Raw genomic sequence first — 12,963 nt, forward strand, 5'->3', positions numbered from 1 at the left:
AAAGTCATAATCCAACAAAATCTGGAGGGCACCAGGTTGGCTATCCCTGGCATAAAGGCCCCCCAAGCTCTGATCCTCCAAAACTGCTGGTAACCAGAGTAAGAAAACTTTCGGGACTGGGGGGGGGGTGGCCTGTTAATCTTGCCCCCCTGCAGCCAACAGCAACTTGAAAACATTTGGACACAGTTTCCCCCAAGCCAAATCTCCCCCATAATCCAGCAGTTTTCTCAGGAAGAGAGGAAGCATGTGAAGTTTCAGTTGCGGAACCCCCACTCACAATTGCAATCGACCTCAAATTTAAATGAGTATAAGAGGAGAAAGTGAGAGCCACCTTAACAGTTCTGCTGAGAAACCAGCTCATCTTTCCCCTGAAATGTTTCCATTCCAGCTGGCAGTCATAAAAACTCAGTAACTAAGATCTAGTGCCTGGGTTTGCCATTTTCCTCTTCCAATCTCACCTCCTTTTTGTGCCATGTCTTTTAGAGTACAAGCCTGAGAGCAGGGGACTGTCTCATTATTGATCGTTTTTTAGTTGCTGAGGGAGTCCTTTTTGTCTGAACAACAGGGTAAAAACGCTTCAGAAACAAATGAAATCTGCTCGGTTTCACCAATAATCAGAGTTTAAAAAAATTCTTACCAATCAGAAAGCAGCCAAAATTCTCTCAGGGCTTCCCCTGCAGCACAGATAAGCATATTTCGCCTGAATCTAGATAAAAGTCTGGCCGGGGCTACTCTGCAGTGTGCAAATTCAGAAGCTGCATTGAGCACAACATCAGCACTTTTCTGGCAGACAGTGCTTTTTTTTTTTTTTTTAAAGGACTTTAAAACGGTTTGTTTGGGGGAGATTTTCAGGGATTTGCTGCAGCTGTACTGATCGCACGAATATTATGCCTTGTACGCCTGTGAAAGTGGCGAAATCAAAGAGTGGCCTTGGGGGTGATGCCGAAGCGTAGCGGCCAATTGCGCAACGGACTCTACACGGTCTCCTGTGGCACAAGAGGGAAGAAGAAAGCAAACAAGAAGAGAGCCACAAGCTCCGGCTTTGATTCCGTTCTTGCACTGGCATAGCTTTGCTTCCAACTGTACCCTTTGCTGGGGTACAAAGGCAGCAATGTTTCTGAATACCAGTTACTGGAAACCACAGGAGGGGGAAAGAGCGCTCTTGTGCTTGACTCCTGCTTGCGGGCTTCTCACAGAAGCAGCTGCTGGACCACTGTGAGAACAGGATGCTGGACTAGATGGGCCACTGGCCTGATCCAGCAGAGCTCTTATGTTCTTACATTTCCAGTTTACAAGACTACAGCTCTCAGCCTTTTCAGCAGGCCACTTTTGTAGCACATCTTGCGACACAACAAAGGCAACAGGTTTGTTCGGGGTAGGGATATTACTGGTTCTTGTTTAAACAGCACTGGGGCTTGTGAATTGGTCTTCAGCTGCAGTGTGGGGATCCACCACTGGGTCACTGACAAACCTCAGAGTGTGCCTGCGCAACCACAGCGCTGTCCTCAACCAATTAAAGAGCCAATTATTAAGTGGGCCCCGTAAATGTATACAGTGGTACCTCGCAAGACGAATGCCTCGTAAGACGAAAAACTCGCAAGACGAAAGTTTTTCGTTTTTTTGAGTTGCTTCGCAAGACAAATTTCCCTATGGGCTTGCTTCGCAAGATGAAAACGTCTTGCAAGTTTGTTTCCTTTGTCTTGCAAGTTTGTTTCCTTTTTCTTAAAACCATGCATTCACTTCGAGGAGCAACTCATAGCACGCGGTGTGGTAGCCTTTTTTGAGGTTTTTGAACACTTTGGTGATTTTTGAAGCTTTTCCAAAGTCTGTGCTTCGCAAGACGAAAAAATCGCAAGACGAAAAAACTCGCAGAACGAATTAATTTCGTCTTGCGAGGTACCACTGTACTGTTTTGCTGGCTGGGGCTGATGGGAATTGTAGTCCAAAACATGCAGAGGGCATCAGGCTGGAGGAAGCCGATCTAGCGGCTTTTCATTCCTCCTACATTCTGGGCAATGAATGTCAAAGCAACAGAGCTCAACGACCGTCACCACCTACCCTCCGCACATCAGGAATTCACTTGAGGCCCGACGGCCGACTGCTGCCAGAGGCATGTCGTCTGTATAGCAAAAAGAAGACACCAGGAAACAGGCATTAGGGCCCAGGGAGTGGCAGAGATACAGTGAGAGAGAAAGAGAAACTCAGCAATATTTTAATTTGAAGCTGTGCTAAGCGACACTGCGCAAGGAGACAATGTGGCTCTGTTGAGCACAGCACAGCATATTCACACGCACACCATATTCCTGAATAGACCCTGATGGGAAGCTGGCTATTATTACTACTACTACTACCACTACTACTACAATTTATTATCTGCCCTGCACCATCATGTCCCATGGTGGGTTACAGCAATTTAAAATTCAACACCACGAACAGTTTAAAAAATTACAATCACAGGAACAGGGCGATCCCCGAAAAGGCAAATCTCTGGCCTCAAGAGGCCAGGGGAAAGAGGTGTTTCTTCAGCGTGTGGCAGAAGTGAAGTGCAACCTGCTTCAGCATAAAAGCTGAATCACAAGGGCAATGCATCAATATGGCCTCCATAAAATTTGCAGTTTTGCAGCAAAGTAGGTTACAGCTGGCAGGGAATAGATGAAACGGTGACTGGGATGCCATCAAGGCTGTTGGCATGGGGGCTGTGTTCCAGGCCCCTGCACACATACGTGAAATCGCGTAAAATGGGGAACCCTCTACTCAACCAAGCCCCACTCTCTCTCTGGCTTGTGGGAGCCGGAGGGACGATGGGCTTCAGTTGACCAGGTGCTTCCCATTTCTGGGTACCAGGCACCCATTTGCGTGTTGTGTTCAAACAGAATGTGCATAAATGTGCAGTTGCTTATACACAATGGCAATACTCCCTGAATAAGGCGGGATGGATTTTTCATTTCCAGCAGAGAAAGGGAAGTGTAAGGGGCTGCTGTTGAAAAGGTCACCCCTGCCCTGGGCAAAGGTCGACCCCCGTGAGCCACCATTCTGGTGGGTAGAGCGGTGAAGTTATAAGACGGCAAGGAGATCCTGCATTGGCATCCCTGGAAAGGGACCCTGCTAGCAAGGAAAGGAATTCAACGTGGATTTATTCCATGCTTTTATTCCCCTGGAGTTGTGATTTCATTAACCTATACAATCATGAGATTGAAAGGGATCAAGGTGGTGGTGGTGGGGAACACAATGCATAGATTTTCAAACCATTTTTTGCCCCTGCCCCAAATTTGCCCTGGGAATACCCCAGTCTCATGAAACCCTTGCTCATTTGCAAGACACTGGAAGGAAGGCCTGCAGGAGTTAAGGAGAGCTCTCTGAATGGGGATGGGGAGAAAATGAAACAGGAAACATACTCAGCAATGACACAAGTAAAAAATTAGCAGTGCATATTTCTCTTTAAATATTAAAAACGGCAGCGACAAATGGCCAAGGGCCAACAAATCCAGAGCCTTACATGACTGGTCGGAGATGTTGTGTGGGACCAGAACGAAGTCGTCCGTGTCGCAAGAGGAGTTCTTGCTACTGGTGCTGGTGGAGTCTTTAGACACCTGAAGGTAATTCGGAGGCCCCAAAGGAGGAGAAGAGAGGTTGTCTTCCTGGATATGCTGCATGTCTGGGAGGGACTGAAGGGAGGAAAGAGGAGATGTCAGGATCCCTTGCAGGGCCTCCATTGGGGAAGAGGCTGGCACAAGGAAATGGGCTGTGCATGAGCTGTTATCCTTCTGCTGCCCCATGTAGGCCCAACTTGATTTATTTGTATAAAATGCAAAAACTTGCATTGATTGGAGAGAGGGCAAAGGGCTGTTGGGAGTGTGTGGGTACACATGCGAGGGCATGACTATCACCTGCTGTGAGCCACCTTCAGAATTGCTCAATCAAAGGGAGGCATAGAAACTTCTAAAACTGCTGATCCTTGAGGCAACTGAGCGAGGCACTGTGAGGAGTCCCTCTGCCTCCATGTCTCAGATACACAGCTTGCACCCACCAGGAATATGGTGGGGCCAGTTTTGTGGAAACCCCTTCCAGTTGATGTCAGATAGGCTGTTATCTCCAAACCTCTGGCGCTTTCTGAAGACTTATTATTCCAGCAGGCTTTTTACCTGAATTCTGTTTTTAATTCATTTTTAGTCTTATTGTATTGGGTCTCCCATACACGGCCTGGAGACTGATGCAATTAAGTGCTGTGCAAGTTGTTAAAATAAATGATTAACAGGTAATAAAACAAGGGTGGGGGAATCGAATGTGGCCCTCAGGACTCTCCCCATTCCACACCTGGTCCCCAGCCCTTTTTCACACCTTCCTTGAATGCTTTTGCCTAGCTGGGATGTGTCCTTGAATGCCTCTTGCTTGTTTGGATGGAGAATAGAGGGAGGGCTGTATATTATTGTTATTTTTCATCTCTATACCACTTTATATTTTAAAGAAAAACCTCAAAGTGGTATAAATGTGGGTATATAAACTAGCCTACTGTACAAAAGTCAAATTTACATTCATTGCTCCGCCCACTTTTGCCTCTGGCCTAGAGATGGGAAGGCCTGGAAAACCCCTGGAAAAATTAGGAAAAACCCCAGCTTTGGGGGAAAACAGAAAACGCCCCCACCCCTTTTCCCAGACCTTCCCATCTCTACTCTAGCCCCACCCACTACTGGCATATGGTCCTCAGAAGGTTGCCCAGAGGGGAATCTGGCCCTCAGACTGATAAATGCTTCCCAACCTCTGCTCTAAAATAATTTTCTCTCAGCACCACCCAAAAGTTGGCCCAGTACAGAAGATGCCACTGTTCTCTATTCTGCACCGAAGTCTCCCAGGCAAACACGACAAAACCCACCAAAACAGCAGAAAATACACGGTTGTGGAAAGAAAGAGCCTGCAGAAAATGTGCTCGCGACTGTCTGCTAACTGTTCTGCAAGGAGGCACCTTCCTCACCCGAGAGAAGACGGCTGCTGGGTCAACGGGGACCAGGGGAAAGCAGAAATAATAAGGGTCACCAGAGCGGAAGAGAGGAGTCATTGAGGAAGGCCCTTCAAGTGGAACCGCAGCCCAGACTGATAATTAAAAATTAACTCCTCTATGTTTAAGAAGTCAAACAACATTTGGGGAGGAGCTGCTGCACTTGATGGCGGAAGGGGAAATGTAACAAGAACCACCCATAATGCACCAGTCTCTGCCTGGAAACAGCTTGATCAAGTTTACTCGCCTTGTTGATTCTGCCAGCCCTAGGCCACGTCCACCACTGACTGACCAAGAGTAATTGCTCAGCTCCTCAGTTATGATCTTTGAAGTTTCGCTAACTACTTCCCTGTATACTTTCAAGTTTCATCTCAGCTGGGGCTAGAAACATTAGTGGGACATCTTTTAACGCTTGGAGATAGTTTCTCAACAATGACAAAAGGTCTCCCTGTCTTCTTCCTAGCCAGTTTTGTGCACATCCTTACTCTTCAGCAGGCAACCTGAGGGCGACTCTGGGGAAACCGAGGCTGCGTAGACCCTTGGCTGCCCTTCTCTCCTGCCCCATCGGGATGCTGCTCCTGATGGCTGTAGGCAGTACAGCATCACACAAGGGCTATAAACTCTTCTTTCTTTCTTTCTCCTTCCTTCCTTCCTTCCTTCCTTCCTTCCTTCCTTCCTTCCTTCCTGGCTTTTTAAAAGAAGAAGCTGAGACTGAAGGTGCACCCAGAATGGATTTCTGCTCCCCAGGGACAAAGACTGTGGCCTCCCAAATCAGAACAGAACTTACTGGTGGAGAAGCAAATCGGCAGGAGGGGGAACTGCCGCAGGAGCTGCCAGAGACGGAGCCCGTGTACGTCGGCACTGGCACAGGGCAAGCTGTGGAAAGGAGAACAATGTAAGGAAAGTGCAGGTTCTGAGGAGTTTCAGTGTTTCTTTTGGGGAGGGGCGGGCATATGAAGAGAAACTACCCAGATCGCCTTTAGTAGCCCCCTCCCAGCATGAAAATTGCCATGCTGCAGACAAAAGCTTTCGGCAACATTTCAAGCCACTAATACATGGAAAGAGGATCCCCCTCCACTACATTGCAATCGAAAAGCCCAAGTATCTCAGACTCGGAGGGGGTAGAATGTCTAAAGGAGCAGGAACCTTGCAAAGGAACAGAGTATGATGCATGAGGTAGGTAAATGAAGGACCAAGGGTGCAGCCTGGGAGTCATTTTGGACTTGCAGCTGTCCATGGAGGCACAGGTCAATTCTTTGTCCAGGGCAGCTGTCTACCAGCTCCATTTGGTACCCAGGCTGAGACCCCACCTGCCCGTGGACTGTCTCGCCAGAGTGGTGCATGCTCTGGTTATCTCCCACTTGGACTATTGCAATGCGCTCTATGCGGGGCTATCTTTGAAGGTGACCCGGAAACAACAATTAATCCAGAATGCGGCAGCTAGACTGGTGACTGGGAGCGGCCACTGAGACCACATAACACTGGTCTTGAAAGACCTACATTGGTTCCCAGCACGTGTCCAAACACAATTCAAAGTGTTGGTGCTGACCTTTAAAGCCCTAAATGGCCTCAGTCCAGTATACCTGAAGAAGCGTCTCCACACCTATCATTCTGTCCGGACACTGAGGTCCAGCGTCAAGGGCCTTCTGGCGGTTCCCTCTCTGCGAGAAGCGAAGTTACAGGGAACCAGGCAGAGGGCCTTCTTGTTAGTGGTGCCCGTTCTGCGGAACACCCTCCCACCAGATGTCAAAGGAAAAAACTACTATCAGACTTTTAGTAGACATCTGAAGGCAACCCTCTTTAGGGAAGCTTTTAATATCTGAAGGACTATTGTATTTTAATATTTTGTTGGAAGCCCCCCAGAGTGGCTGGGGTATAAATTATTTATTGTTGTTGTTGTTGTTGTTGTTGTTGTTACAAAAAGTATTGGGGATAATATCATCATTGATATACAAGAACCTGTGGTGGTGCTCCATAAATTTGTTAAAGGGCAGCTGGAGGGACTCATGGTTTCAGTTGTCTCTATACTAATGCAGAGCATGGGAAACAAGCAAGACAAATTTGAGCTCTTAATACAGGATGGCAAATATGACCTAATAGGCATTACTGAAACCTGTTGGGATGAGGGGTATAGACTATTCAAAAGGAATACCCCCATCCCCACAAACATATTTAAAAGGGTAGTTGAGATTCCTGCATTGCAGGGGGTTGGACTAGATGACCCTCAGTGACCCTTCCAACTCTACAATTCTATGATTCTATAAGTATGGGGGGGTGGGGGTTGAGCAAAGATAAGGCAGAAGGGAATTCTGACTTACACTTTCTGACGGTTGAAACCTGGTCGAGGAAAGGGTGGTTGAAGAAGGCTTCTGCAAGAGAGGAAAAAAGTTGGCTGCATGACACATTAGCCTCTAATCCAGAAGGGGGCTGCAGAGCTGCAGGGTGAGGGATCACAACTCTCTCTCTCTACACACACACACACACACACACACACACACACTTACTTCTCCATCCAGGGCTCAAAAAGAGCTCATTAAAGATTAAAGCTTTCCCAGCGTATGTGTTGCTATTACACTTGGAAAAGAAAGTCCATCACTTTAAAGATGCAGCTGGCCAGAGGGATCGAAGGGAGGTACTTAAAAGCCCATTTCCTCACAGACACAGGCTTGGCTTTCAGTTTTGGAAGCGCTGCTTGTATTAATTGAAACACACACTTCGCAGATCATGGAGAAGGGTTGGGTTTCAATATTTGGCAGTGGAAGCAAAAAAAGGGGGGGGAATGTAAAATTTTCATTTTTTAAATAATAACACGGACTGTAATTGGTAGAGCCCAGTGTACCGTGATGGGGGTGCAACGTTGCCCCCTCCCCAGTCATTTATTTATTGCATTTATAGCTTTCCTTCCAAGGAGCTCAAGGTGGAGTAACGTGGTTTCCCCTCCCTCATTTAATCCCCACAACAACAATGGGAGGTAGGTTAGGCGGAGAGGCAGGCACTGACCCCTAAGGTCACCCAGTGAGCTTCATGGCTGAGTGGGGATTTGAACCCTGGTCCAACACTCTGTTGTAAACAAAAATTGCCCTTTTCCCTTATGGGGTATCTAAGAGCCCATATAGAGTCCTTACATAGGTTCCCTATTGGTAGGAGAGAATAACAGAGGCCAACCTGAGAATATTGAGAAGCAAAGCAGCTAGTAAGCTTGATCTTTATTGATCTGTTGCAACAGGGTGCTCCCCTCACCCGCAGGAGAGGAGGGACCCAGAAAAATGGCGCGCAAGGCCTTATAAAGACTTCTGAAATTGCCACCCTGTAGATCAAGACCACACCCAGAAATATCATACATACATCACAGAAGGGGTGTAACTTAAGACCACCCCTCAGATACATCACACCTATATCACAGAAAAGGCAGTCTAAAGCAGAAATTTGAATATTGTTTTTCTCCTGTTGTTACTTGATTGGATTGGATTGCCTGGAGAGCCTGGCCAGTCTTTTGTAGTGATAAATACTTAGTTCTTGGGGCAGTTCACATGCTCACACCCTGTTCATATCTTAAATGTGTCCTTAAGACAGGATTTGTGAGGAAAGAGACAATGGGGAGGTTTCCCACTTTGACCTTGCAGAGAAAACATTTGGTCAGTTTAGGAATCAAAATGGTTCCAGGTTGGCCTTCCTGTTCTGATCTATGTATGTGCTTGGTTGGTACACTTATGAACATTACCATATATCTAAGACCATAAAATTCCTATCACAACTCTAACAGCTACACTACACAGATTGCTCATCTGGTGTACAACACCTTGTTGCAAAGCAAAAGTAACTGCACCCTCAGGCCAAAACCAGTGAGCTAACAACAACAGCTTTGTTTTTGTACTCAGCTAAACATCGCTCAGAGCAGCGGTAGGGATGATTAACAGAGCTTGGACCCAAGTGTCCCTGTTCAAGGCTCAAAGCAAACAGCAGTGAACCCAGGAGAAGGCGTTATCAAACTCAGCCACCTCCCTCCCCGGAGTCATTTTAAGCGGAGGGGGAACAGGTCTAGCACTGCAGGTCCAACAGGCTTTGACACCCTGAGTCAGAACAGGGTGTTCTGCGGCTCAGGAGGGAGAGTCCAGACACCCTTGATAAGGCGGCTTTGCTGTCCTGGAGTTAGCACATGCTGTCCTGCAAAAGGCTGTGGGGCAGCTGCTTGAGGGGGGCTCCAGCCGCCTCCCAAGTTACTGATTTCCTAAACTGGACTTCCTTGTGGTGTGGGGACTAACAGACGAGCAATGGAAGTGGGTTGTGAGAGCCCTTGTAGTGGCCAAGAGACTCAGGCTGCAAGGCTGGAAAGAAAAACACGCACCATCTATCACCCAGTGGGTGGGAAATCTCACTAATCTCAATTTCATTTGGACACCTATGCTGGACCTGCTCATATTAATGAATACATTTAAAAGCGGGATTATTGGCTACAATGGCGCGCTTCTTTCAAGCCTCATTTCAATAGAGGGAGATGGCCCTGCAAGCGCCAGGGACGTCCTGTCCGCTGGCAACCCCCCGACCTAGCCTATCTGGCAAGTCTGTTGTGAAAATGAAAAGGGTTACAGTAGCAGCAGCAGTGAGCTCCTTGAATGGGGTGGGGTCTCCTTCACTGGTGGTATTTTTATTTATTTTTTTAAAAAAGGTTAATTGTTTGGCACGCTGCAGTTCAGCCTTCTCTGACCTGGTGCCATGTTTTTAAATGCTAAGTCCCAAAAGCAAGAGGAAAGCAAAGTTATATCCCTGACAGGTAGAAAAGCGAACACAAAACATTGCATTTTCCTCTCCCCCCCCCACAAACAGCTGCCAAGCATCAGCTGGTCAGCAACTGTTCAAAGCCTGAGCTGGCAGAAAAAGGATTTCGTCAGAAACCTTCCAGACAACAATCACGAAGGCCAAGTCGACGCAGAACACTATAAATAGTCCAGCAAGCTATTTTCAGTGTCGTTCCTCTATGGCTGTTCATTCTTTTCTTTTAACACACTGACTGCTGTTTACAGGTTGTATGAAAACTTGTTCATGCTTTTAAAGCTTGGCTTTTAATTTTTGTGCTTTCGGCGTAATCCTCATACCTCCAAGAAACCCAGGATTATGTAAGCAGATCATTGCTATTTACAACCTAACATCTCTAACCGGAAGTGCCAGAGGAACAGCTGAGCAGAAAGCAAAGAGGGGGAGGAGAACTGCCCACTCTGCAGTATCTTGCTTCCCGTCACCGGCCCCTTCTCACCACATTGCTGCATATGCAAAACAGACGAAGTAAAAATGAAAAGCCAATCTAGAGTCGACCTGCATTTAAATAAATGGATTTAAGAACCCAACAATCCCAGAAATTAAGTATCCATCTTAATAGGTGATTTACTTGTTTATAATTGTATTCATATCCCACATTGTTTTCCACCAAGGAGCTCAAGCTGTAGGGTCGGTTACACAGAAGGTGGGAGAATGATTGGGCTTGATGCCTGTGTCGGCTCAATGATGGCAGTGAAGCCAGCCAGGGATCCTGGGCTGGCTCAACCCCTCTCCTCCTGCAGAACACCTTGTTTTCAGGGCTTTCTGCTATCTGGTTTTTGGGGTGTCCATTGACCAAATTTGGTGGTCAGCTAGCGGCCAACTCAGCCGCCAGTCTCTGCTCAACTGTCAACACATGCCTCTGGGAACCTGCATGTAAGTGCAATGCACACATGACCCTAGAACAAGCTTGTGAAAGGAGAGGCATCTTTTACATGGGTCTAATACACCCCGCCCTGGGATTATGTTCAGGATCTGGGAATTCACAAAGCTGAATTGAATGCTGAAGCACCAGATCTATTGAAGTGGAGTGGCAAAGGGAAATTCAATGACACACTGAACAATGTGGTACTGTATATACAGTTAAGGACACAAATCCCTGAATTCACAACCAGAGAGATGGAGAGGGAGAGGGAGAAATATGCTAAAAAGGGTGGCGGAAAAGAGGTGAGACCATGGAGCATGCCAATTCTGGCAAAGGATTCTGGAAGACAAAAGGTGGGTGAAACTTTCACCTATCCAGTGCTCAGAGGAGCTTTTACGGCTGCAAAAAGGAGGCTGGGTCAGGAACTCTATGCCTTAGAATTTGTGTGTGGTTTCCAGAACTGTAGGACTCTGTCCTACAGCTGCTCTGAGTTAGGCTAACTGCTGGGCAACAGAATTCCTTACCTTCAAGCTTTATGACCTGATGATCTTTGCGAAGAGGCTGGCATGTGAAGAGTCCAGCTGAGAGAAAGTGTTTCTCTGTGGCCAAGGTTTGCCCCTTTCTAAGGGAATTCTCTCATATCCAGTGTTGGACCATTTCGATCGGATACTCCCTACTGATGTGGATAGATTCCTCCAAGTTGGTAGGCCCACCACCTGCCTCCTTGATCCGTGCCCGTCTTGGCTGATTAGGGAGTGTCCAGATGTTGCGCGGACCCCCCGGTTGAAATTATCAATTTGTCCCTTGACATGGGGACATTCCCAGGGGAACTGAAGGAAGCAGTGGGGTGTCCCCTCTTAAAGAAAACTTCATCAGATCCCTTAGACCTATCCAATTACTGCCCAGTTTCAAATCTTCCATACCTGGGTAAGGTAATTGAGAGAGCGGTTCCTGAACAGCTTGGTAGGTTTCTGGAGGAAACATCGGCATTAGATCCATTTCAGTCCCGTTTCCGTCCTGGTTTTGGGACGGAGACGGCTCTGGTTGCCCTAACAGATGATCTCCGTAGACAACTGGATCGAGGCGGGTCAGGACTGCTGATCCTTTTAGATTTGTCAGCAGTCAATCATGATCTTCTGAACCACCGCCTCGCAGACGTGGGGATACAGGGCATAGCCCGTAACTGGTTGTGCTCTTTTATCTCTGGTCAGGGACAGAGGGTGGCACTAGGGAGGGAAATGTCGTTGCGCCACTCCTTGGTGTGTGGAGTGCCGCAGGGCGCAATTCTCTCCCCGATGCTTTTTAACATCTTTATGTGCCCCCTTGCCCAGATTATCCGGAGCTTTGGGCTGGGCTGTCACCAATATGCTGATGACACTCAGCTCTATCTGCTGATGGATGGCCACACCGACTCGGCCCCGAACACACTGACCAGATGCTTGGAAGCTGTGGCTGGATGGTTTCGTGGGAAACTAAATCCTTCAAAGACAGAGGTCCTATGGCTAGGTCAGGATGGCATGGGGATGAGGGACCAACTCCCTTCTCTTGCGGGGGCCCAATTAGTGCCATTGCCTTCCGTTAAGAGTTTGGGTGTAATCCTTGACGCCTCCCTTTCCATGGAGGCACAAGTTACAGCAACAGCCAAGGCGACATTTTTCCACCTTCGCCGCATCAAGCAGTTGGTCCCTTACCTTTCCCGCCGCGACCTGGCCACAGTGATCCATGCGATGGTCATCTCCAGGCTTGACTACTGTAATTCGCTCTACACGGGGCTGCCCTTGAAGCTGTCCCAGAAACTCCAGCGGGTGCAGAATGCTGCAGCGAGGCTCCTAACGGGGTGTCTGCCATGGGAGCATATTCACCCAGTGCTTTTCAAGCTGCACTGGCTCCCGGTGGAGTAAAGGGTCAGATTTAAGGTGCTGGTTTTGACCTTCAAAGCCCTTCGCGGCCTAGGACCCTCGTACCTACGGGACCGCCTCTCCAGGTATGCCCCACGGAGAGCCTCAAGATCCATAAATAACAACCCCCTAGTGGTCCCAGGCCCTAAGGAAGTTAGACTGGCTTCAAGCAGAGCCAGGGCCTTTTCAACTCTGGCTCCGGCATGGTGGAACGCTCTGCCTCATGAGACCAGGGCCCTGCAGGATCTGATTTCTTTCCGCAGGGCCTGTAAGACAGAGTTGTTCTGCCTGGCCTTTGGCTTGGAGCCAATTTGATTCCCTCCCTCTCTTTCTTTTTTTCCTTTCCTTCTCCTCCTGCGATGAGGCTACATTTTAATATTTTAATGTTCCATTAT

At 47.9% G+C, this 12,963-nt stretch overlaps 1 protein-coding gene across 1 annotated transcript in view; it reads right to left on the reverse strand.

Moving 5' to 3' along the window:
* Window positions 1-12,963, reverse strand: part of ULK2 (unc-51 like autophagy activating kinase 2) — a 66,333-nt gene that overhangs the window by 18,194 nt on the left and 35,176 nt on the right. The window contains exons 11-14 of the mRNA XM_081844076.1: window positions 7,312-7,362; window positions 5,781-5,869; window positions 3,497-3,665; window positions 2,059-2,119 (exon numbers count right to left, since the gene is read on the reverse strand). Coding sequence (XP_081700202.1) covers window positions 2,059-2,119; window positions 3,497-3,665; window positions 5,781-5,869; window positions 7,312-7,362 — 370 coding nt within the window. The remainder of the gene's footprint in view (window positions 1-2,058; window positions 2,120-3,496; window positions 3,666-5,780; window positions 5,870-7,311; window positions 7,363-12,963) is intronic.

Source organism: Podarcis erhardii (assembly GCF_964252035.2).
Source record: "Podarcis erhardii genome assembly, chromosome: 16".
Taxonomy (NCBI): domain Eukaryota; kingdom Metazoa; phylum Chordata; class Lepidosauria; order Squamata; family Lacertidae; genus Podarcis; species Podarcis erhardii.